This window comes from Leucopleurus acutus (assembly GCF_964270905.1).
Source record: "Leucopleurus acutus genome assembly, chromosome: 7".
Classification (NCBI taxonomy): Eukaryota; Metazoa; Chordata; class Mammalia; order Artiodactyla; family Delphinidae; genus Leucopleurus; species Leucopleurus acutus.
Genome location: NC_139150.1, coordinates 23,018,898 through 23,040,478, shown reverse-complemented (window position 1 = coordinate 23,040,478; position 21,581 = coordinate 23,018,898). Strand labels below are relative to the sequence as shown.

General features: G+C 42.2%; 1 protein-coding gene across 1 annotated transcript in view; it reads right to left on the bottom strand.

Annotated features, from left to right (window-relative positions):
* Window positions 1–709: 709 nt before the first annotated feature.
* Window positions 710–21,581, bottom strand: part of TXNDC8 (thioredoxin domain containing 8) — a gene marked incomplete at both ends in the record, with an annotated part of 36,815 nt that continues 15,943 nt past the window's right edge. The window contains 2 exons of the mRNA XM_082842323.1: window positions 710–772; window positions 1,695–1,760. Coding sequence (XP_082698449.1) covers window positions 710–772; window positions 1,695–1,760 — 129 coding nt within the window. The remainder of the gene's footprint in view (window positions 773–1,694; window positions 1,761–21,581) is intronic.

Below are 21,581 nucleotides of genomic sequence, written 5' to 3'. Positions count from 1 at the left end.
TATAAAACTCCTCACTACCCCCTCCAGGTCAGGACACACAGTTTTGAGGGCATTAGCCCACTGTGGCCCCCCTTTGCCCAGCAAAGCAGTAAAGCAATTCTTTTCTACTTCATCCAAAACTGTCTCCAAGATTCCATTCAGTATCAGTGTACAGAGGCTGAATTTCGGCTACAGGCTTGGCATATTGCCTAGCATGTAATAAGTTTTTATATATGTAAGCATAGCTGTTTATATGTGCTTTTATCCAATGACACATTTCTAATACAAGGTGATGTACTGGAGAATTTTGTACTACAAACAATGACTCAATGGGGAAGAGGCCTCCATGTATTTGGAGTGCACCAGGCCAATAAGACATTTATTTGTTTCTTCATTGCTGAGGTGGATCCCATCTTCCACAATCTCTGGAAAACTTTCTCACTGAGCTGGTATTACTTAGCTGTGCAGGGCCTCTGCTGTGAAGGACGCTGCGTAAGGAATGTGCTCAGAGGAAGTGGAAAGGCCAAGTGAGAGAATGCAAATGACACAATCTCTGATAGCACAAGAGTTCCAATAATTTTTGCAGTGAGATGGCAATATGGAATTCAACCTGTAAAGCATTAGGAGAGAGATCAATAGAACACTACAATGTTTGCTGGAAATAAAAACACAAACACATTCACGGTGGCGTTTTAAAACGTTGCAAGTATGTTTTGTCTTGGAGATCAGCTTACATTAGTTCTCGAATCTTTTCTTCCAGTTTTTCAGCATCAGTTCCACAAAGTTCAAAAATCTGTTCACAGATACACAAAGGTGAAATAGTTATTGGTTCAAACATGGCAAAGATGAAGCTTTGAGGAATTTTGTTCCTGGTTATAAACTTATCCTCTACTCATTTCCATCATCTGCAAGATACTTTAAACATACATTAAACACATTAAATTCCTGATGTTTTAATTATTTGGCAGCTTTTCAAAATTGTTTATGCTAATATTTTGCCAGATTTATATAATTCTCCACGATGTTCCTCTAAATTAAGATCTAAAACATATCATGTTGTTGGAAATGAGGAAACCCAATCACTGAAACTTCTCAGAGCGTTTATACACTGATCTTGAGGGCTCGTTAATTCATATACATGATCCCCTGAAATCAAATGGCTTGTGATTTCCCATGCCCTGACTTTAGCCCAGGTAATAGTAGTTTAATTAATTGATTCATAGAAGCACATTTTCTTTTCAAATTCTCACATCTCTGAATCAGGATGCATTTCACAGGGGATGGTATATTTTATTTGGAACACTTTTCAGTAGGAGATAAAATAAGGGTGCCTCTGTCAATGCACATCTTATGTTTGATGAAATATGGAAGTTAGAGACCCTTAACTATTCATGATCAGTTTAGTACCAGTTGTATGAGGTGGGTGGAGAGAAGGAAGAGTGTGGGTAAGATGAGGCTGAGATTGGGTGAAGACTTGAGTTTCCAGTGAGGGAGGTTTCAGCAGCCAGAAATGGTGTTAGGACATTGGGGGCAGGGGTTAGAAAAGTCTAGAACTCACTTCAGTGCTCAGTGTGCAGCAGAGAAGAAACTATGCCCACATCTAACGATTCTGCTTCCCCTTATAGCAGCATGGTGCCTGTGGGCATCATGGTTCGTTCTGTTCCTTGAAAGTAAACCCCACACTTGTGCGTCTGTCTTGATCCCGTTTCACTTACCGGCTCGCTCAGGGATCCACTTCTATAACAGCAAATTGCTCTTTTGATTCTTGAGGATAGGGTTACCTAAGTGGGTGGAGAATTTCATGATTTATCTGGGTTGTCTGGTTTGTAGCCATCTCCTCTATAAATAGTTCTCTTGGCCTTGGCCACCAGGGGAGGAAGGTGTCAGAAAGGATCTGCAAAAGGCTCTTTCTTAGGAGTCAGTGGCAGCGGGACGGTGCCTCTAGGGCATGAAGGGAGTTTCATACTCCTCTCAGGCTAGAGCAGGTACCAAGACAAGAAGTCCTGGCAATAACATAGGCAGGGCTTGGCCACCTGAATGACCAGACTTGGCTGGGGACAGGAAAAGGATGCTAAGCTTAGCCAACTGACCAAAGTACTGAACCCACTGCCAGGAAACTCCTGACCAAGGAGAGGCAAAGGAAGACTTGGCATCCTCCATGAGGCTGGAGGTTGGGAGCTTGGGCATACTTTTTTCGCTTGGGGGTATTAGGACTTTCTAGACAGCTCGGTCTGGTTGGAAGGGAACTTTGTCCCTTGTCTCTAACCAATGTTGGGGTGGAATGCAGGGTGGGAGAGGCTTGGGGTTCACCCCAGTCTCAGTCTGTCCTTCTCCATGGGAGCCGGAAAGGTACTATGTTTGCAGTGGTTCCCGTTTATCCTTCCTTGTGCCCTCTGTCCAAGATTCCTCCTGAGCCTCTATCCTCTACTCCTCTGCTTCAGGAGTGGCTTGACTCCAGTGAAGGGCACACGTACTAGGTGAGCAGAAGAAAGGCACTGGCAAAGAAGGGATGAGAAGTTCCCAAGGTGTGTCTGTTCCCCACGACCACCGCCATGTAATTCTAGACAGTCCCCCCCCCCGCAGTGGTCTAGAAGATGATATTTTTGTCATTCTTATGGCAATAACTCTAGTGGATCTGATTATGCCTCCTTATCTTAGGATCTCCCCCACTGCCAAAAAGCATTGTGGAACCAAAGAGAGATTGGGGGCCCCTAAAGATGGGCATCTCTCCTTGGAGGACACTGCCCTGCACAGAGGGCTGGCACAATCTATGAGTGTATTAGACATAGGAAGGCACAGGCCTGAAGGGAGATTTCCAGGGAGGGGTGATTTCCATGACCACGGGGTTGTGGCATGCCTGTGCTGGGACTTGGGCAGCCAGAAGCCACAAGTGCACTAAGAGCCTTGGCTACTGTTGAATGTGACTCCTCTTCCTTTTAGATACATTGAGCCTAGTACAGGGCACCATCACCCACCCTCGTACCTGAGCCAGGAAACTGAGGTCACTTAAAACATTCATATATATTCAGAACATTGCACACATGTCAGCATACAGTTTGGGGAGTTATTACAAAAGAGAGCCCACTTGTGTAACCATGTCCAGATCAAGATGCAGATAGAGCTTTAGTCCCTCGCTCCCAGTCATCACCCTGTGCCCCAAGCCAAACACTGTTCTGGATTTTTCACCATAACTGAACTTAGTCTGTTTTTGAACTTTTATAAATGGAATTCTACAGTATGTTGTGCGTATTCTTCTGTGTCTGGCTTCTTTCACTCAACGTGATGTTTCTGAGATTCACCTGTGTAACGGCCATACATTCATTTTTCAGTGTCGACTTTTAGTACTCTGTTGCACGACTATAACACAGTTTATCCATTTTGGCTGTGACCAAGAGTGCTGCTAGGAAAATCCTTTTCCACAACTTTGTGGGGACATCTCAGGGGGCAAATGAGCACCCATTCTTGTTGGGTTCTGTTGTCTACCCGAAAGGGGGACTACTGAGTTCAGCTTTAGTAGGAGATACCCAACAGCTTTTCGAAGTGATTGCATCAATGTACACTCCACCAGCAGGGGATGAGGGTTCTGGTTGTTCCACACGCTTGACAACACTTGGTATTGCCAGTCTTTTTCATGCTAGGCATTCGGGTGGCTTTAGGTGACATTAAATTTGTCTCTGAATTCCATGGATTTTTACCCCATCAACTTCCCTCTGGGTTTTAGTAACAGCTTACAAATTGGTTTCTCTTTCTCCAGTCTGTGCCCCTGAGGTCTCTTCTCCCCCTTGAAGCTCAAAAACACACATCCCATCATGCATTCTTTGTGAAATTCTTGAGTGTTTCTCCATTATCATAAAATCCAAGCTTTTTTTTTTTGCAGTACGCAGGCCTCTCACCGTTGTGGCCTCTCCCGTTGCGGAGCTCCACAGGCTCCGGACGCGCAGGCTCAGCGGCCATGGCTCACGGGCCCAGCCGCTCCGCGGCATGTGGGATCCTCCCGGACCGGGGCACGAACCCACGTCCCCTGCATCGGCAGGCAGACTCTCAACCACGGCGCCACCAGGGAAGCCCAAAATCCAAGCTTTTTACCAGAATTCCTCGACCTTGTCCTTTCTAGCTCCACTGTCACTATCTACCGTAAACTCTGGACTCTAGCAACACTTTATAGTTGGATTTATTTATTCATTTAATAAATACTTAGTGAGTGCCTACCATAAGCCAGACATACGGTGAACAAAACAAGACGAAAGCCCCTCACGGAGCTCACATTCTAGTGATAATTTTACAATTTTATACTACTGGTGTATATGATTATCAAATAATTCCTGACCCGTACTTGTGACATTTTTTAACTCTCTGCTTCTTCCCAGCTTTAAACCACTTGCTAATCTTAAGCATCCTTTAAGATTGAACTCATGAAGACTTCCCTGAAGTCCTTCTCTGTCATCTCATAGTATCCACTATTCTAGTGCATTCCACGATTAAAGAGTTGATTTTGTTATCTGTCTTCCCCACTAGACCAAGGATGGGGACTGTACTTTATTTTCCCGCCCATAGTTTTAGTATCTAGCCCAGAACCTTACCCAGAGTAGGTGCTCTATTAATGGTGTTAGGCCTGAAATGAGTTGAACTATGCTGATTTCTGGTCACTGAGGTCCGGGTCCAAGATTCTGTGTTAAGTTTCGGGGATTAGGTGTTACCTATTTTATTCTTTCTTTGTCCAATTTGCCAAAGACAAATTTTATATTTGTGTCTCCCTGTCTAGCATGGGCCTTTGCATATAGGAGTTTAATAGAAGTAGTTAATAAATAAGGAGCAGCTTACGGATAAGAGCTTATTTTATAAGTAACTTTCTTTGGAAAGGATATATATGCAAGGCCATTAACATACAATTTCTGCTCAAAATATTTTCTCATTTTAACCTGAATGTTTGGCTGTACCTCTCAAGCGCATGCTCCACTCTGAAGCATTAGGAAGCAGCGTTTACCTTGTTCTTCTCAATGCCTTCATTTTTCACGTATGGCGGCCACCCTAGCAATGACTGCTAATGAAAATTACAAGCTCCAGTTTGCAAAGACCAGTGGAATATGGAGTGGCTGTTCCAGCATCAGAGAACCAACTATAGCCAACAATCAGTTAAAAAAAAAACAAACAACCCTGAAGTTTTATCATGGACATTTTCAAACAAAAACAGAATAATACAGTGAACCCCATCCTCTGATTACCCACCACCCAGGGGCAACCAGAGGCAGTTCTGTATGCCAAAGACATTCAATCACCTACAAAGAGTTTATTCCTGCCGCTGGGAAAATGCAAAGGGGCTGGAGAGACAGTGACTTCTGAGAACATAAATTAAGGAGTCTGGCTAGTGATGTCCTCATAGAATAACTATAAAGTGTGTTGGCCAGTTGATGTGCAATTTAGTTGAGTCAACACTGAAGTTATGTTTGGACCAGCTGTATGAGAGCTCAACAATTTTCAGACCTCTGTAGTGAGTTAAAAACAACAACAACAGCAACAAAATTCTCCAAGCAATAGCAACCATCACAATACGAACCAAAAAACCCAGCAACCAACCCACACAAGATACTTCTTGGAGGATGGCTGTGGAAGTATATGTATGTACAAGTTTATAATGTGAAATAGTATGATGTTCCATTTCTTTAGGAAGGGTTTATTAAGACATTAAAACTGATGAATAAGATGAAAAGGATATGTCCAACAAGAGAACGTTTAAAAGTACCTCAACCTTCTGTTGAGAGGTGGACAGTGTTAATCACCGTTTGTTCCTATCTTGGCTTCCTTCTCTGACTCCATCCACAACCATTCCTTCCCTAGAACCATCTGCATCACATTGCAGGTATTTGTACACCTCCTCTTGGACTTTCACAACACCCAGGGCAGACTCTGCAAACGCAAGGAGGTCAGTTAAGGTTTTTGGAGTTGAGCAAAATCCAACCAAGATGACACAGTCCCTTCGAAATAGTCTGTTTCAAACAGCTTGAATTTGTATGTACTTGCATTTAAGAAAAGAGCATATAAAGCAATCTGTTCACTCACTTTTCCCTAATCTATGCTGGCCTTTTTCTCAACTTGTTGCAGTTGTGAGACTTCAGTAACATACTAATTCACTTTCATTTTCCTGTAGCAGATTTAGAAACTGCCTATGTATCTGTTTCTTGGCACACTGGTAGCATAAATAAGGACTAAAGTGCTTTTTTCTTCTGTGTTAGGAGTTGACAAACTTTTTTTGTAAGGGGCCTGATAATACCCACTTTAGGTTTTGTAGGCCATATCGTTTCTGTCAAAACTACTCAAATCAACTCTCTGTACTATCTGCAACTTTTACGTAAATCTAAGTTTTTTCTATATAAGTCTATAAATTATATAATAACATTAAAAATATAGTCCATTTTTTATAATGATAATGCAGCCATAAACTTCCTTTTATAAAAAAAAAAAAAGTCTACCCAAGTTGTTAGGGGAACCACTGACCAAAACCGTCCGTCCTGGCCAGGCACGACAGTAACCACTTGCATGAGTTATCTTACAACAGGAGGTCCTGGTAAGGAACGTGGAACTAACAAGCTACCACCAACTGGAAGAATTCGGGAAAGGTCGAAAGGAGAGAGGAGACGCCAGTCCATATGAGCTACCAACCTTCCAGAATCCTTCTCACTGGAATCCATCGTGGCTGAGTGATGTGCACATCACCAGGAAGGACCCTGAGTCAGAATGATTGGCCAGAGAAAACCCGGAAACTAACCGCATTACCATAAAGCCTGAGACTGTGAGCCACGTGGCAGAGCAGTTCTCCTGGGTACCCTTACCCTGCCACTCTCCACCCGGGCTCCCCTTCCCAATAAAGTCTCTTGCTTTGTCAGCGCGTGTGTCTCCTTGGACAATTCATTTCCGAGCATTAGACAAGAGCCCACTCTCGGGCCCTGGAAGGGGTCCCCCTTCCTGCGACAAAATCAGCTATTGTAGTGCGAAGGCAGCTGCAGGTAATTAGTTAAACAAATGGGCATGGCTGTGTCCCAGTAAAACTGAGAGTCAGATTTGGCCCCGGGGCCATAGTTTGCCAACCCTTATTCTATGCCATCAACTGAAGCTGCCTGAGAGTTAGTCACTCAGGACGATGTGGCTTTCTGTTGAAGGGAATAAGAGGCATGAGTCTAATGTTGTGGGAATTCATCTCAAGCTACACTGAGAATAGGACAAGTGATTTTGGACTCTGGCCAGGTTAGATGTCATCCTGCCCATTACTGCAAGTGTGGGATGGAATTTTGTTCTTCAGGATAAAAATACTTTTGGAGCCATTCCTTTCAATGGCATATACTCTAGTTCTCATGCCTCCATTAGACCATCTGCTTAACTGTCTATTATTGGGAAAATATACCTGTTTCCTATATCCCTTCACTTCTCCCCAAGTTCAAAGGCGAGCTTGTCAGCTGAGCCTGACAAAGGCATGAGCTCATGCCTATCCTCCTCTCCCTTTTTGAGAGTGTTTGCTCGAGGGACAGGTCTGTCCTTCTGCAAAGCATATTTGAAGTGAGCCTAACATCTGCCTTCTAAAGATAGCTCTGGAAAGCTATGACCCTCTGTCCTCCCTTTTTGGGGCTAAATAGTTATGAAAAGCAGCAGTATCTCCTCCACCTGGGTGGGGAAGTTTGTCCTCTGCAGCCCCAGATTCTACCGTAGAGGGGGTGGTCATCTCAAGATCTAGGCTACAAGTGGGAAATCTTTTGACATGGATCCAAGCCATGTTCTTCAATTACTACAATTTAGCACTACTGCTACTTTTTTTTTTTTTTTGCGGTTCACGGGCCTCTCACTGTTGTGGCCTCTCCCGTTGCGGAGCACAGGCTCCAGATGCGCAGGCTCAGTGGTCATGGCTCGCGGGCCCAGCCGCTCTGCGGCATGTGGGATCTTCCCGGACCGGGGCACGAACCTGCATCCCCTGCATCGGCAGGCGGACTCTCAACCACTGTGCCACCAGGGAAGCCCTACTGCTACTTTTAATAAAGGTGACATTTTGATTTTCCACATGAATCCATGTGAGAAAAAAGTTAATGTAGCAGGTGTGGTTGCTTACTCCTGGCGTGTCTCCAAGAGAAGCATGATTGATCCATCACCAACCCCTGGGTAATGTGGTCCTCCAAGTGTTCCTCGTGTTAGTGATGGATGATTTGGTTACATGTATCTGGAGCAATGGACTATGCCATTGCTGGCTTGCCAAGTTGTTTTGCATAAACGTCAATAATGATGATGTGCACCTAGTTTTATTGTTGGGGTCCTGAGTTTCCATTGTCATGGCTGGTTGTGTAGCTATGGTTGCTCAGCAAGATATATCTATGTGACCAGTCCCCACATAAAAAAACTCAGACCCAGAGAATCAAAAAGGCATCCCTAGGCAGAGACATTCCACACATGTCCCTGAAGTTCACTGCCAGGGAGAACACTCTCCTAAGTATCTCTGGACAAGGAAGGGCATCAGAATTCTGTGCTGGACCTTTCTAGACTCCAACAACACCCTTCTTTCTTCCCTGCTGCTTTACCTCTGTGTTTATTGCTGTAATAAATCTTAGCTATGAATATAACATGCTGTTGAGTCTTGTTAATCCTTCTGTGAATCACTGAATGAAACACTCCTTTAGTTCAACAATTTAAAGTTCAGAGAAGAACAGGGCTGGGACTAGGGTGGAAAATTTAAGGGATGCCAAAAACTTAGTAATTACGATAAATAATATCTTAATAAATATTTTTTAAAGTATTAACATTTAATGCAAAAAACCCATGATAAACGAAACATCAAAAATTCAAATAGGGCTTCCCTGGTGGCGCAGTGGTTGGGAGTCCGCCTGCCGATGCGGCAGACGCGGGTTCGTGCCCTGGTCCGGGAAGATCCCACATGCTGCGGAGCGGCTGGGCCCATGAGCCATGGCCACTGGGCCTGTGCGTCCGGAGCCTGTGCTCCGCGGCGGGAGAGGCCACAGCGGTGAGAGGCCCGTGTACAGAAAAAAAAAAAAAAATTCAAATAAAGACAGGTTTCCACCCTACACCTGCAATATCTTGCCTCACTTGCCTCACCCAAATCCCTGCCCTGGAGAAAAGAGGTACACAAGTAATTACCGCCTGTACGTTGCTAAAGCTGAGCGCTGCATCTTTAGCTATGGTGCTAAAGGTTGCTAAATGGTGATAAATAGTTGCTGTACTTCTCTGCCTTTCCCTTCATGTCACTTAGTTCTTGCCTCCTCCAGTCAATTAATCTCTGATAATGTATCAGCTGCTTATGGGGCTGATATATAACCCCTTTTGGGGATCTGCACCCCTCAGAGCCCCGAAGACTATATGAGAATTCTTTTCTTTTCCTCCTCATGCAGAAGCCCTCTGTAACTAAAACAATCCATTCAGGTCGAATACCATTGGTAGGTGACTCCTGAATGCTAAGATAACTTAGCTTAAATGCATACTATGGTTACTCAAAAGAGCTTTACAGGTCGCTGGTAACCTTCATTTCTAAATTTCTATTTACCCATACATTTTCAGGAAGATAGGTGCACAGTTAGATCCTGGGGCTCTAATAATAGCTACATTTTATAGTATGTACAAAGACTAGTGCTGGGCACTTTACTTACATTATCACAAATTTTTATGACAGTAGTTCAAAGACACATGATACTGTCTGTATTTCACAAAGAATGAAACTGAGCCTTAAGGTGGTTAAGACACATTCCCAAGGTCCCCCACTAATAAGAAGCAGACCTGGAGTTCAACCTACAATCATCTGACTCCAGAGATGGCAAAAGCCAGCCGCAGACACTCTTTTGCGGGTGTGTGTGTGTGTGTGTGTGTGTGTGTGTGTCTGTGTGTCTGTGTGTCAAACCTTGTTTTTTATGCACTTGAACAATGAGCATTTGGGAGGGTGATTCTCCAGGGACCACCTCCTCCTCACTTCCTACTGTGTCACCTATTGTCCCTGCCTGGCCCTTGAAGACACTGCGTACGGGACCTCTGCTTCCAAGCCTGTCCTCTTTCTAGCGCTAGATGGTGTCACCTACTTTGGATTCCTTTTGTCTCTGTACCAACTTCAAGGAGGGTGCTTGCTGGAAATGACTTCCATGACCTCAGCTGGAGCCCTGCGATTCATACACATAAAAGGGCAAGAGCTTCTTCTCACTCCATATGAGAGCTCAGTTCTTCTGAATTATTCATTTTTGAATAACTCATGTATTAGCATCTATGTACTCATATCCCATCACTGCCATCTTTCCTAACTGCTTTAGGAAACCATCTTACGCTCATATCAAAAAATGAAAAGAGGGAGGCAACTTTTGAGAGTTGGCCCATATTTAAGCAGTTGGCCAAGACTTGCTAAATCTTTTTTAGTCTTCCTTTCCTCTACATAGACATACCAACTTTAGCTAGAAGCAGCGTAATGCACATAGAGGATCTACTGATGGGCTTCAGAGGCTCATTGAATACCCTAGGCATTACATGCACGTTTCAGTTTATACGTATATTTTTCTGGAGAGAGAGAGAGTTTATAGTCTCCACTGGATTTTAAGAGGGTCTACAGATTTTAAGAGGGCCTGTAAACCAAATTTATGAACTACTCATAATAGCATATAGTGTATTATTCTGGTTACAAAAATCAGCCAAGGTTTTGGATGCCCCATCTGACAGACACCACAGGAATGCACATTTTGTTTTCTTTTTCTTTTGTTTTCTTTTTTTAACCACAATGAATCTTACTAGAACATGCTGTGATGTCCTAGATGAAAACACTAAGGAATACAGCAGGAAAGAACAAACCCACCTTATTTATTACCTAGAATTTGTTTTGGCTGTCCTTTGCCCTAAAACTGTGAAATAATTATAGCTGTTGTTTATAGCGCATCCCAGCCAGATGTTCATCTAACCCCTGCATGAAAACTTCCAGCACCAGGGAAGGCCCATCATCCACCACGACCCTAGGTCATGATTATGTCGCTTCATTTGTTTTAGGTTTTTAATGTTTTATTTTGTTTATAGTCTATGTATTTTGCGAATATTTGAAATGAGCTAGACTCAAGGCCAAGATAAAATAACAGAACCATTAAAGGATGATCCAGTGTGGAGACGGCAGTTAGGAAATGCCAGGAAACTGCACGTAAGGGGGCTATTGCATTTGAGTAGAGGAGGTAATCCTGAGATTTTGGGCAACGATGGAAACAGAAACCCAAGGGATTCCCTAAGTCTTCTGATCTAATGAGGGGAAGCTGATCATATTTTCAAGGGAGGCAAACATTCTCCTAACTCTACATTCTCCTAACTCTATGTCCTATAAGGAATTATCATAAGGCTTTTTAGACAGTGTACATTTTAAAAGGCATTAACGGACAGTGGCTTGTTGCCAGATGTTTTACCATAAATGTAAAGACATTTTTTATAACATTACTCCATCGAAGCTAGATTCTAGGGTTTGTTTTAATACTAGATAAACAGTATTTAACTGCTTCAATAAGCCAATTTTCAGTTGTGCCATCCCAGAAGAAAGAGAGGAGCACATTTATAGAAGTGCCCTCAAAGAAGTATATTTAATTTTTCTCTATTCCCAGGGAAACAGTGAACGTCACTGGCAGCCTTCATAGTCAATTCTATTGAGAGAGGAGGGAAATTCACAGGGACTAGTCTTTTGGCCTGGCCACCCCAAACTTCCTCTGGTTCCAGTGATTTTCCAGTGCAGACCACTAACAGGTAGAGCCTGAGGGGAATTTCAGAGGTCTCATAGTTCGCCTGCAGCTCTGGAGGTAATGGTTAGAAATGGGGACCTTGCAGAAGCCCTACAGGGCTGTTCAGTTACCCAATTCTGGGGGTGGAGTCCAAAGAGGTAAAAGATTTGTAATACTGTGTCTTTATTACCTCTCCCACCTCCTTTTTTTGTGCCTTTGTCTTTTGCACTGAAGATTGATATTCTTTGTCAAATGGAACAACCATTACAAATCTTTTCCACAGGTTTTCAAATGATATCTAAATTGATCCAGGGATGAATCCTTCTGGAGATATGATTACATATAACTACAAATGAAATTTAGAAGTAGACTCATTTGATATTATGACATAAATAATCTCAAGTTTTCTTTTTTTTTTAAAAAAATAACTCTATAACCGCCATGCTAAGTTAACGCTATTCAACGAAAAATTCCATTCTCAAGAAAATTTCTTGGGACATGGATATCCATGTTATAGTTAGAGGCTTGCTGGATGACTCTGGAATTAGACTACAGGGAGGTAGATCAGTTTAATGGACATTGTCATCAATTCAGTTGATTTTATTTTCCATTAGCTAGTTGGCATAAAATTCCAATTTGAGATCCTTAATGATCCCTAGAATACAGGCATTGTATTCCATTAATTCAAAAGGATCCATACCCTGTAGACACAAGTTCAGAAATACTTGATTATAGGAGGTCTCTCCACCTACAAGTGAGGGCTCTTACACCTCCAGAGAGAACCGAGACTAAGCAGGGCCAAGCCTTGTATCAAAAGCATAGCTATGGATTTGCTCGAGAGCCTAGACACGTAATCAACTGAGAACACAAAGTTTTGTTTCCTAAAACAGAGAACAACCTTTGAGCCATTAAGCAGTATCTTCTGCAGAAAGGATGAAACCAGAAAGCTATTCTGAGCTGGACAGAAACTTCCTCTGAGTCAGATTAATACGAGGACAAAATCGGAAGGGGAGGCAAAGCTGCGGGGGGATGCAGGGGAAAGACAGAAGGCTTCACTTGTTTGCTCATTCATTCATTTGTTCACTCCCTCATTAGTCAAACACAAAATAAATATTTTCTATTGACGGGGGATTCTCCTAGGCCCTGGGGTTTCAAATCAGACATGAACTACTCCAAGTGCTTAGAAGAATATGAGAAAACTACATGAAGTTAAGATCTGAGTCAAACAAAAATGGGCTTGGAAAGGTAGATTGGATCAAAATTAGGGAGAAATTTTAAAGTCAGACTTGAATACAAGGCTCTAGTCTTGATTCTGAAGGCAATGGAGGGGGACAGGTATCAACTTTTAAAAAAGGGAATGACATACATGGAGCAAGGATTTATTTGGAAAAGAGAACAAAGCTTTGGCGTGAACTTGGGGGTGAGGAGGGCTATTGTTTAAGTTAAAGGTATTCACAGCTAGAACTAGAAGTGGGGGTGAAATTACTAAGGGAGAGAGGTAAAATGGAAAAAAGACAGAGCCTTGGGAAACACTTATATTCGAGAACGGCAGGAGACAAAGAAGCCAGAAGAACTTGGGGATGAATCAGCAATAGAAGCCAAAAAAGGAGGAAGTTTCCAGAATACAGAAGTTGATTAGTTAAGGACACTTGTATAATCAAGGAAGAGCAGGATTGAGAAATGGCTTTTTAAACTAGGTGCTGGAAGGTTCTTAGTGACTTTCAAGAGTGGGTGAGGGAATGAGTAGAAAATGAGAATTGGAAGCAGTAAATATATCCAATTTCACAAATTAGACCACAAAATAAAAGAGAGCAGGGCTTCCCTGGTGGCGCAGTGGTTGAGAGTCCGCCTGCCGATGCAGGGGACACGGGTTCGTGCCCCAGTCCGGGAAGATCCCACATGCCATGGAGCGGCTGGGCCCATGAGCCATGGCCGCTGAGCCTGTGTGTCCGGAGCCAGTGCTCCGCAACGGGAGAGGCCACAACAGTGGCAGGCCCGTGTACCGAAAAAAAGTAAAATAAAATAAAATAAAATAAATAAAAGAGAGCAGTCTGAGAGAACATCAGATATATTCATTAGAAATGTTTTGGTTGCAACAAGCCTCTTAGACAGCCTCATCCACCAGAGGACAGACAGCAGAAGCAAGAAGAACTACAGTCCTGCAGCCTGTGGAACAAAAACCACATTCACAGAAAAACAGACAAGATGAAAAGGCAGAGGGCTATGTACCATATGAAGGAACAAGATAAACCCCCAGAAAAACAACAAAATGAAGTGGAGATAGGCAACCTTCCAGAAAAAGAATTCAGAATAATGATAGTGAAGATGATCCAGGACCTCGGAAAAAGAATGGAGGCAAAGATGGAGAAGATGCAAGAAATGTTTAACAAAGACCTAGACGAATTAAAGAACAAACAGAGATGAACAATACAGTAACTGAAATGAAAACTACACTAGAAGGAATCAATAGCAGAATAACTGAGGCAGAAGAACGAATAAGTGATCTGGAAGACAGAATGGTGGAATTCACTGCTGCAGAACAGAATAAAGAAAAAAGAATGAAAAGAAATGAAGACAGCCTGAAAGACCTCTGGGACAACATTAAACGCAACAACATTCACATTATAGCGGTCCCAGAAGGAGATGAGAGAGAGAGAGGACCAGAGAAAATATTTGAAGAGATTATAGTAGAAAACTTCCCTAACACGGGAAAAGAAATAGCCACCCAAGTCGAGGAAGCACAGCGAGTCCCATACAGGATAAACCCAAGGAAAACACGCCGAGACACACAGTAATCAAATTGGCAACGATTAAAGACAAAGAAAAATTATTGAAAGCAGCAAGGGGAAAATGACAAATAACATACAAGGGAACTCCCATAAGGTTAACAGTTGATTTCTCAGCAGAAACTCTACAAGCCAGAAGGGAGTGGCATGATATACTTAAAGAGATGAAAGGGAATAACCTACAACCAAGATTACTCAACCCAGCAAGGATCTCATTCAGATTCTATGGAGAAATCAAAAGCTTTACAGACAGGCAAAAGCTAAGAGAATTCAGCACCACCATACCAGCTCTACAACAAATGCTAAAGGCACTTCTCTAAGTAGGAAACACAAGAGAAGAAAAGGACCTACAAAAACCAACCCAAAACAATTAAGAAAATGGTCTTAGGAACATACATATCGAGAACTACCTTAAACGTGAACGGATGAAATGCTCCAACCAAAAGACACAGGCCTGCTGAATGGATACGAAAACAAGACCCATATATATGCTGTCTACAAGAGACCCATTTCAGACCTAGGGACACATACAGAGACTGAAAGTGAGGGGATAGAAAAAGATATTCCAGGCAAATGGAAATCAAAAGAAAGCTGGAGTAGCAATACTCGTATCACATAAAATAGACTTTAAAATAAAGAATGTTACAAGAGACAAGGACACTACATAATGATCAAGGGATCAAACTGAGAAGAAGATACAACAATTATAAATATATATGCACCCAACATAGGAGCACCTCAATACATAAGGCAACTGCTAACAGCTGTAAAAGAGGAAATCGACAGTAACACGATAATAGTGGGGGACTTTAACACCTCATATACACCAATGGACTGATCACCCAAAATGAAAATAAATAAGGAAACAGAAGCTTTAAATGACACAGTAGACCAGATAGATTTAATTATATTTATAGGACATTTCATCCAAAAACAGCAGATTACACTTTCTTCTCAAGTGCGCATGGAACATTCTCCAGGACAGATCACATCTTGGGTCACAAATCAAGCCTCAGTAAATTTAAGAAAACTGAAATCATATCAAGCATCTTTGCTGACCACAACACTATGAGATTAGAAATGAATTACAGGGGAAAAAAAAGTAAAAAACACAAACACATGGAGGCTAAACACTACGTTACTAAATAACCAACAGACCACTGAAGAAATCAAAGAGGAAATAAAAAAATACCTAGAGGCAAATGACAATGAAAACATGACGATCCAAAACCTGTGGGATGCAGCAAAAGCAGTTCTAAGAGGGAAGTTTATAGCTATACAAGCCTACATCAAGAAACAAGAAAAATCTCAAATAAATAATCTAACCTTACACCTAAAGGAACTAGAGAAAGAAGAACAAACAAAACCCAAAGTTAGCAGAAGGAAAGAAAACATAAAGATCAGAGCAGAAATAAATGAAATAGAAACAAAGAAAACAATAGCAAAGATCAATAAAACTAAAAGCTGGTTCTTTGAGAAGATAAACAAAATTCTTAGAATTTTATTCTTAGAAGATAAACAATTAGCCAGACTCATCAAGAAAAAGAGGGAGAAGACTCAAATCAATAAAATTAGAAATGAAAAAGGAGAAGTTACAACAGACACCACAGATATACAAAGCATCCTAAGAGACTACTACAAGCAACTCTATGCCAATAAAATGGCCAACCTGGAAGAAATGGAGGAATTCTTAGAAAGGTATAACCTTCCAAGACTGAACCAGGAAGATACAGAAAATATGAACAAACCAATCACAAGTAATGAAATTGAAACTATGAATAAAAATCTTCCAACAAACAGAAGTCCAGGACCAGATGGCTTCACAGGTGAATTCTATCAAATATTTAGAGAAGAGCTAACACCCATCCTTCTCAAACTCTTCCAAAAAATTGCGGAGGAAGGAACACTCCCAAACTCATTCTATGAGGCCATCATCATCCTGATACCAAAACCAGACAAAGATACTACAAAAAAATAAAATTACAGACCAATATCACTGATGAATGTAGATGCAAAAATCTTCAACAAAATACTGGCAAACAGAATCCAACAACACATTAAAAGGATCATACACCATGATCAAGTGGGATTTATCCCAGGGATGCAAGGATTCTTCAATATATGTAAATCAATCAATTTGATACACCATATTAACAAATTGAAGAAGAAAAACCATATGATCATCTCAATAGATGCAGAAAAAGCTTTTGACAAAATTCAACACCCATTTATGATAAAAAACTCTCCAGAAAGTGGGCATAGAGGGAACCTACCTCAACATAATAAAGGCCATATACGACAAACCCACAGCAAACATCATTCTCAATGGTGAAAAACTGAAAGCATTTCCTCTAAGATCAGGAAAAAGACAAGAATGTCCACTCTCACCACTGTTATTCAACATAGTTTTGGAAGTCCTAGCCTCGGCAATCAGAGAAGAAAAAGAAATAAAAGGAATACAAATTGTAAAAGAAGTAAAACTGTCACTGTTTGCAGATGACATGACATAGAGAATCCTAAAGATGCCATCAGAAAACTACTAGAGCTAATCAATGAACTTGGTAAAGTTGCAGGATACAAAATTAATGCACAGAAATCTCTGGCACTTCTATACACTAATGATGAAATATCTGAAAGAGAAATTAAGGAAACACTCCCAATTACCATTGCAACAAAAAGAATAAAATACCTAGGAATAAACCTACCTAGGGAGACAAAAGACCTGTATGCAGAAAACTATAAGACACTGATGAAAGAAATTAAAGATGATACCAACAGATGGAGAGATATTCCATGTTCTTGGATTGGAAAAATCAATACTGTGAAAATGACTATACTACCCAAAGCAATCTACAGACTGAATGCAATCCCTATCAAATTACCAATGGTATTTTTTATGGAACTAGGACAAAAAATCTTAAAATTTGTATGGAGACACAGAAGACCCCAGATAGCCAAAGCAGTCTTGAGGGAAAAAAACGGAGCAGGAGGAATCAGACTCCCTGACTTCAGACTATACTACAAAGCTACAGTAATCAAGATAATATGGTACTGGCACAAAAACAGAAATATCGGTCAATGGAACAAGATAGAAAGCCCAGAGGTAAACCCACGCACCTACGGTAAACTAATCTTGACAAAGGAGGCAAGGATATACAATGGAGAAAAGACAGCCTCTTCAATAAGTGGTCCTGGGAAATCTGGACAGCTACATATAAAAGAATGAAATTAGAACACTCCCTAACACCATACACTAAAATAAAATCAAAATGGATTCGAGACGTAAATGTAAGACTGGGCACTATAAAACTCTTAGAAGAAAACATAGGAAGAACACTCTTTGACATAAATCACAGCAAGATGTTTTTTGATCCACCTCCTAGAGTAATGGAAATAAAAACAAAAATCAACAAATGGGACCTAGTGAAACTTAAAAGCTTTTGCACAGCAAAGGAAACCATAAACAAGACGAAAAGACAACCCTCAGAATGGGCGAAAATATTTGCAAACGAATCAACGGACAAAGGATTAATCTCCAAAATTTATAAACAGCTCATGCAGCTCGATATTCAAAGAGCAAACAACCCAATCCAAAAACGGGCAGAAGACCTAAATAAACATTTCTCCAAAGAAGACATACAGATGGCCAAGAAGCACATGAAAAGCTGCTCAACATCATTAATTGTTAGAGAAATGCAAATCAAAACTACAATGAGGTATCACCTCACACCGGTTAGAATGGGCTTCATCAGAAAATCTACAAACAACAAATGCTGGAGAGGGTGTGGAGAAAAGGGAACCCTCTTACACTGTTGGTGGGAATGTAAACTGATACAACCACTATGGAGAACAGTATGGAGGTTCCTTAAAAAACTAAAAATAGAATTACCATAAGATCCAGCAATCCCACTACTGGGCATATACCCAGAGAAAACCACAATTCAAAAAGACACATGCACTCCAGTGTTCACTGCAGCTCTATTTGCAGTAGGCATGTCATGGAAGCAACAGACGAGTGGATAAAGAAGATGTGGCTCATATTACAATTGAATATTACTCAGCCATAAAAAGGAACGAAATTGGGTCATTTGTAGAGACGTGGATGGATCTAGAGACTGTCATACAGAGTGAAGTAAGTCAGAAAGAGAAAAACAAATATCGTATATTAATGCATATATGTGGAACCTAGAAAAATGGTACAAATGAACCGGATTTCAGGGTAGAAATTGAGACACAGATGTAGAGAACAAACGTGTGGACACCAAGGGGGGAAAGCTGTGGGGGGGTTGTGGTGGTGGTGTGATGAATTGGGCGATTGGGGTCGACATGTATACACTGATGTGTATAAAATTGATGACTAATAAGAAACTGCTGTATTAAAAAAAAAAAAAAAGTGCTTTGTACCAGAATGATTACTGTGTGTTGTAGGGGGAGGAGGCTACTTGATAATTTTATGTTGTTTTCCATAATTCTTTGGAATTTTCTTTCTAAAATAGATGAATTTCCTTTAGGAATTCCAGAAAGCCTTTAGAGAAATATTCTTAAAATTGTTTGCTTTACAAATGTATGTTATTTTATTGAGAAATAAGATTAAAATCATCTTTCTGATTTTAAGGAAAAAAAAAGAAATGTTTTGGTAGCAAAAGACAGAAAAAGCAACCCAAAGTTTACATAACTGCAGAATTTATGGGGGTAGTTCAGACTTCAGGCATGGATAGATTCAGGGTTCAATCAATGCCATGGGCACCAGTTGGCCTGACTCTGCTTTCCTCTATATGGGGCTTTCATTTTTAGGTTCCCTATGGTGGCAAGCCAGCTATGTAATAGCTTGAGCATCATATCTTTCCAAGTTCAAGTTTAGTACAATCAAAAGATTGTACTAGCTGCTTAAGCAAAGCCCTGGAATTAGCTCTGGTTGGGCTTGGATTGGCTTGAATGGAATGAAGGGCCCATTCTTGATGGGGATGGAGTTCACTGATTTGTCTAGACCTAGAGATAGAGCCCTAGGAAGTACATGGACTAAGAACTAGAAAGGGCTTGGTTCCCTAGAGGAAAATCAGAGAACTACTAATAGGGAATGGTAGCTGGGTGGCAAAAACAACAAGGGTCCAAACACCAGGTTTGAAAAAGGATCAGTGAAGAATAAAGGCCTGGCACAGAAGGGAGGGATGCAGTCAAGAGATGGATGGAATTGACTTCAAACGAGGAAGCATCTTCATTTCTCTGATGGAAGAGAAGGAGAAGATAATAAAAGATGACACACAAACCGTTTGACCGTGTAGGTGGAGGTAGTTAAAAATGCATATGTTGGAGACCTTCAATATGGTGGAAGAGTAAGATGTGGAGAGCGCCTTCCTCCCCACAAATATATCAGAAATACATCTACATGTGGAACGACTCCTACAGAACACCTACTGAATGCTGGCAGAAGACCTCAGACTTCCCCAAATGCAAGAAACTCCCCACGTACCTGGGTAGGGCAAAAGAAAAAACAGAGACAAAAGAATAGGGATGGGACCTGCACCTCGGGGAGGGAGCTGTGAAGGAGGAAAAGTTTCCATACACTAGGAAGCCCCTTCACTGGTGGAGACGGGGGTGGGGGGGGTGGGGGGGGTGGTGGCGGCAGGGGGGGAAGCTTCGGAGCCATGGAGGACGGCGCAGCAACAGGGGTGCGGAGGGCAAAGAGGAGAGATTCCCGTACAGACGATCAGTGCCGACCAGCACTCACCAGCCCGAGGGGCTTGTCTGCTCACCCGCTGGGGTGGGCGGGGGCTGGGAGCTGAGGCTCGGGCTTCGGAGGTCAGACCCCAGGGAGAGGACTGGGGTTGGCTGTGTGAACACAGCCTGAAAGGGCTAGTGCACAACAGCTATACGGGAGGGAGTACAGGAAAAAGTCTGGAGCTGCCTAAGAGGCAAGAGACCATTGTTTCAGTGTGCCTGAGGAGAGGGGATTCAGAGCACCGCTTAAAGGAGCTCCAGAGACGGGTGTGAGCCACGGCTATCAGCACAGACCCCAGAGAGGGGCATGAAATACTAAGGCTGCTGCCGCCATCAAGAAGCCTGTGTGCAGCACAAGTCACTATCCACACCTCCCCTCCCAGGAGCCTGTGCAGCCCGCCACTGGCCAGGGTCCCGTGATCCAGGGACAACTTCCCTGGGACAACACACGGCGCCTCAGGCTGCTGCAACGTCATGCTGGTCTCTGCCGCCACAGGCTCGCCCCACACTCCGTACCCCTCCCTCCCCCCAGCCTGAGTGAGCCAGAGCCCCTGAATCAGCTGCTCCTTTAACCCCGTCTTGTCTGAGCAAAGAACAGACGCACTCAGGGGACCTACACGCAGAGGCGGGGTCAAATCCAGTGCTGGACCCCAGGAGCTGTGCAAACAGAAGAGAAAGGGAAATCTCTCCCAGCAGCCTCAGGAGCAGCGGATTAAATCTCCACAACCAACGTGATGTACCTGCATCTCTGGAATCTCTGAATAGACAACGAATCATCCCAAATTGATGCAGTGGACTTTGGGAGCAATGATATAGATATATTTTTCTTTTTTCTCTTTTTGTGAGGGTGTATGTGTATGCTTCTTTGTGTGATTTTGCCTGTATAGCTTTGCTTTTACCATTTGTCCTAGGGTTCTGTCAGTTTTTTGTTTTTCTTTAGTATAGTTTTTAGCGCTTGTTATCATTGGTGGATTTGTTTTTGGTTTGGTTGCTCTCTCTTTCCTTTTTTTTCTTCTTTTTTTATTACTTTTTAACTGTTTATTTTTAATAATTATTTTAATAACTTTATTTTATTTTATTATTTTCTTTCTTTCTTTTTTTTCCCCTTTCTTCTGAACCCTGTGGCTGACAGGGTCTTGGTGCTCCAGCCGGGTATCAGGCCTGTGCCTCTGAGGTGGGAGAGCCGAGTTCAGGACACTGATGCACCAGAGACCTCCCAGTTCCACGTAATATCAAGTGGCGAAAGCTCTCCCAGAGACCTCCATCTCAATGCTAAGACCCAGCTCCACTCAATGACCAGCAAGCTACAGTGTTGGACACCCCATGCCAAACAACTAGCAAGATAGGAACACAACCCCACCCATTAGCAGAGAGGCTGCCTAAAATC